This window comes from Ovis canadensis, chromosome 3 (assembly GCF_042477335.2).
Source record: "Ovis canadensis isolate MfBH-ARS-UI-01 breed Bighorn chromosome 3, ARS-UI_OviCan_v2, whole genome shotgun sequence".
Taxonomy (NCBI): domain Eukaryota; kingdom Metazoa; phylum Chordata; class Mammalia; order Artiodactyla; family Bovidae; genus Ovis; species Ovis canadensis.
In genome coordinates this window covers 122,445,036-122,450,300 of record NC_091247.1, presented here as the reverse complement: position 1 = coordinate 122,450,300, position 5,265 = coordinate 122,445,036, and the positions used below count along the sequence as shown (strand labels likewise).

The following is a 5,265-nucleotide window of genomic DNA, read 5'->3' as shown; positions in this document are numbered from 1 at the left end:
TGCATTTCTTAGGCATAAGGAGAAAGGAATCTCTTTTGACTCTTATTTCCAGAAAACCCCCTCCCAATCAGACTACAAATGGGAAAGGGAACATTTTCCTGTTTTCCTATAAATTGACTGTTAGCGGCATGTTTTCCACCAGCTGAGGTGGGTCTGATGTAGTCTTAGTGGCAGCCCACCTGTTCATTCCAAATAATTTGTAAGATGGCAAAATCCTCTCCTTACTTGAATATTTTGTCACTATCACTGTTTCTCTGCTCTTCTCCCCTCCTTTGTTGGAGAAGGGAAGATTTTTCTGGGTCTTGATTACTGTAACCAATTCCCAAAGGCCCTTGTCAAAAAGTATATATGACTGGTTGTGATGTGTGTTGTGCTGAGTTGTTTACTGAGCAGATACCAGCCTTCACTGTTGGTCCACTGGAAATCAGATTAATTAAGCAAAGCTATCATGGAAAGTGTTGTCTTTAATCATACATTGATCACCATCTGTATTGAATCCAGAGCACTGAAAAACTAAATACTTTGAGGCATTATTATATTAACTGAGAATATAAAATACATTTGCAAGCAACTGGGGTTTGGTAGTAAAATTAATTTTTATTCACTTGAATTAAAAATTACATAGATTCTCTGCTAACTTTTTAAAAATGCAACAGAATATGGTCATGTATTTTAAAATTGAACTTAAAAAAAAAAAAGAGTCTTTAGATAGTTCCTTTTTTTCCAGCTCTACTAGGAACAACAAACTTCCAATTTCTTCATAGAAGTAAGAGACACTGTCTAACAAAAGTGAATCACTCAAACTGAAATTGAAATTATATGTGAACCTTTATAATGCCCTCTTGAATTCTCTCCACTTCAAATCCTCACACTATCAAATCATGGATAAAGAAAGACTTACCTGTGTGCTAAAAGTCAGCATCCGTATCAGGGCATGCTGCTAACAGAGTGACAGTAGCTACAGTATTTTTTGAACCCATCCTGTCTTCTCTCCTTTTCTTTATGGAATAATGTCTATTCTTTTAACTCTGGTGACTGGACAAGCAGGAGAAAAATCATATCCAAAATAAGGGCAAACCTTCCAGAGAACAGTTCAACTGCCAAACTCCAGCAGGGCTCATACGCTTTGGCTGATGGATACATGTAACTGCAAACCCTTAGAAATTTTGAACCGATTAGAGAAGACAATTCTCTTTATCTGCTCTCTATGAACAGCCAACTCAGATGCTTCAGTGATATTTCCTTTTCATCTCTCTCAAAGGTAATGACGTTGTGAGAATTATTCCAATGATTGACTACCTAATTTTCCACTAAATTGCTGTATTTTCATCTCAATTCATTTCTAAAGGAGATTTTTAAGTGATGAACAAAACGGTACATGTCCACCATGCACACACAACACAGAATCATAAAATATGATTAATAAAACAAAAAAGTCTGTGAAAAGGAAGAAGGTAATTAGAGTCTGCTTCACTTTACTATACATTGTGTAAATTTTCTTCTGCCAGCACTTTAGTGATAGGGAAAAACAGCTCAATACCTTTAAATATTTTATTGACAATATTAATATACTAATGTATCAAGATGTTTTCAGGAAAATAGATATACATCACCTTAACTCATGATTCCTAATGTACTATGGATACTATAATGATGTAATGTTGTACACTCTTTTTGTTTAAAAATCTGTTTTTGTCCCGAATACCTTCTACCTTTGCTCCAGATACACACAACTTTATGTCATATGGTACAACATTAAGATAAAAGAAAAATGTTAGTTAGCAGGCACCTTTGAAATATGCTTGAAGTAGAAATGTGATATTTTCATCTGTGATACCAACAGGACCTAAAACTGAGTCCGTGCGATGCTATTCAGATTTATCTACAAAACCGACTGTTTCAGCCCCACCTTTAGGCATCATATCAATGACTGCCAATTCCACTAGGGGGTTCTTTTAACAAAGTCATAAACCCAAATATTTCTTCACTTAAACAATTTTATTTATGGTGGAGTTTCCAAAAATCTCTTATATCTTGAAATCATCCACAAAGTACTATTTTGTGCCTAGATTAAAAATGTATTTCTTATAAGCAAATGTTAAAATATATACCATTAGGCAGTATTGTTATATTTTATTTAACACAATATAAATCAAAGGATTAAAGAGAAAAAGCAAAACAGTTAAATATATTTAAAACTCCCCTATAACTGATTTACATCTATTCTAATGTTTTAAAGAAAAAAAATAAAGCACTAAACATCAGAGGTAATATTTTGATAAGCAATATTTATAAAAATATATAAGTTAAGCATTGCAACAAACTACCTTTGATGAACGGCCCCTATAAGAAATAATATCATTGGAACTATATATCTAAAGCAAAGATGAAGGAAAAGAAGAAAAAAAGAAAGTATTAATTGCAATAGTGACTTTTTAAATACACTTTCTTATAAAGTGGCAAGATAATATTTACAAATTTACAACAGAACAGCAATGTTTATATACAGGTTGTCTTGCTTTTGGATTTTTGGTGCCTCCTTCCTCCTGTGTAATAGGCCTTCTGACAGAACTGATCTAGACTTTTAGTTCATAGCACATGATAAATGAGCCTGGAACTAGAGGCCCCTGGAGTTGCAGGCTGAGAATCGGTGCTGGCAACTGGGGAGAGAGAGGCTGGATCCTGGAGAGGCAATCCAGGTTGCTCTGAGTTGGTGATCCGATCCACTATGCTGGATAAGCAATCCAAGCTGGATAAGGAGGTTTTATCCGTGGCATATACTAAGGACACAAGGAGAAAACCATTAAAAAAAAAAAAATCCTTGCTTATGCTGCCGCTTAAACTGCAGGTCAGCTCCTTCGAAACCCAAAGGTCAGGTGGTCACAGAAAGCCTGGTAGAAATTTGCAACAAATATCTAGCAATTCATGGGGATGAAGTTGGGGAGTGGAGAAGCACCTGGGTAATATTTCAAGCAAAAGCTCACGTCTGTGTGTATGTGCATGGATGTATCTGTTAGGAGGATTTTGAGCAGAAGATATGCGTTTATTTTGCCCTGCCAAAACCCCCATAAACACCATTCTGTTCTCTTCCCAGTACTGCATGGAAGAACAGACTCTACTTTGATAGGCTAAATTCTGAAGTTGGACTGGTCTTTAAACTCCTCTGAAGTCATTGGTTCTTACCATTTGGTACATCAGGACAGTAGACGCTGTCAAAACTGCTGCTCTTTCTGGACCAGATAGGGCTGTTACATTCAGGCTATAATAAAAGACACAGAAAAAGGCGTTTGTTTTCAGGTCTTGGCAAAAGGTGCTCTGATCTCAGGTGAGGCAGTGCTTGCCCACCAGCTCCATAAACTGACCACTCTCAATCACCTTTATTGCCTTGATTTAGGAAGGGCTAGCCTCACCAATCGCAAGGGCACTGAGGTCAATCTCTGCGCTTGGAGAAGAGGAGAGAGGCAGCAGAAAGAAGAGGGTGGAATTCAGCAGCAGTGTACACTGGGTTAACCATGCAAAATGGATTGGAGTAAAAGGAAGCCACACTAATTCAGAGAGAGAACACTTTCCCAAGGCAGAAACACATTAAAACCTGGCAGCGCTGGAGCAAACGCCCTCTGAAAAGAATGCATGACAACTTTCAGCCAGGCATCAGCAGAGTAGGGGCTGGGGCCATGCAGGCATTTCTTTCTGTTTCTCCCTTCAGTTACAAACCGTGGGGCAGTGGAGGCCTCAGACAGTTGCCTTTAGATGTTAGTGTATGTCAAGGTCCACTGGTAGTATATTGGAGAAGGCAATATACTGGAAATAAACTGAGTAATGGAGGAAACATCTGACTGATCACTCACAGCCAGCTATCTCAAGTGACAACCTGCTCCTTCAGTGTGCACCTAGAGTAGGTAGGAAGTCAAGACAAAATTCTGTTCAACAGCTGTCTGTGTGCTGGCATCGGTCCAAATGTGGCATCTCTCTTCTCTTCTAAATGTGGTGGGCCCCGCCCCACCCCCCAATACCCAACTATCCACCAGTGGTCTAAATGAGATGTAAGGATTTTTGTAAAAGTTGGGAAAGCCCTAGCAGGTACAGAGCCATCTCTTACCATGCCATCAGAGCAACTTGAGGTGGGGCTGGTGGGCTCAGAACAGTTCTGCCCTGGCAGGCTATAGTAGTTCTCCACCTGTTCCCTTAGCAGCTCCTGCAGGCTCTCAATGTAGCGGATGGCATTCCTGAGGATCTCCACCTTGGGCAGCCTCTGGTTAGGGTTGGTCGTGGTGCACCGCTTGAGCGTGTCGAAAGCCTGGTTGACCTTCTTCAGGCGTCTCCGCTCGCGCATGGTGGCCGCCTTCCGCCGATCCATGGTGGTGGACTTCCTCTTGCATGCTTTGCAGGCCCACATGAGGCAGTGGCCGGCCTGGTGGTGGCCCGTGGGTGCTCGCACGTGCTCGTCCTCGTCTGAGCCTTGCAGGTCTGCCTTGTGAGCCCCGAAAGCAGCCACTCGCGGCTCAAACTCGTCCCCGAACTCGCCCTCGGGGGATGGGATGCAGGAGCCGTCGTAGAAGTACTCAGAGGGCGAGAACTGGCAGCCGTCCATCATGTCCATCGTCTGCAGAGAGGCAGGGGGTGGGCCTGGACAGCAGCGAGATAGATAGGGGAGAAACCGGAGCCTGGCGCCGCTGAGGGCCGGGAAATCCCGGGCCGAGCTCCCTGGTCCGTGTCTCTGGTAATTAACAAGGGCAGACGCCTGGCGGCCCGGGTCTGCCGAGCTGGGGCTGGGGCTCTTTATATATTCTTGGGGGAGGGAGGCCGGCCGCTGTGGCCCCGCACTATTAGCATATCCCACCGCAACCCCCGCCAGGGCTGTCTGGGCAAACCTCCGGCTTTTCTCTAGAGACAGTTTGCTGTTTACTGCCCCTTTTGACGCTAATGGTTTTACTGCGTTTCTGCTGGGGCGGAGGTGATGGCTCCCCAATCCGCTTACTTGCACTCTTTAGATTACCTAAACCAAGGGACACTTAGAGGGTCTCACAGACAAAAGGAACGAAGGAAATCCAACTTCGTACAATTGCTCTCACTTTTAAAAAGAAAATCGGTAAATAGAGCTCCCCATTTCAGTTGACACCAAAAGCGGACCCGCCTTCCCAATCTGAGACGTGAAGGATCAACTTTATTTTCAGGTAGTTCTCTTTTTCGTGAACTTTAGTTGTATCAGGAATTTTTTCAGCCAGTAGGCCAAATAACAGCTGCTAAAAACTTCAAGTGGCACTT

General features: G+C 42.2%; 1 protein-coding gene across 1 annotated transcript; it reads right to left on the bottom strand.

Moving 5' to 3' along the window:
- Positions 1–577: 577 nt before the first annotated feature.
- MYF5 (myogenic factor 5) lies at positions 578–5,050 on the bottom strand. Its single transcript, XM_069580645.1, has 3 exons — positions 4,100–5,050; positions 3,184–3,259; positions 578–2,780 (listed from the first exon to the last, which is right to left on the bottom strand). Exons 1-3 carry the CDS (start codon positions 4,598–4,600, stop codon positions 2,590–2,592), a joined length of 768 nt encoding a protein of 255 aa, XP_069436746.1. The 5' UTR covers positions 4,601–5,050; the 3' UTR covers positions 578–2,589.
- Positions 5,051–5,265: the final 215 nt, after the last annotated feature.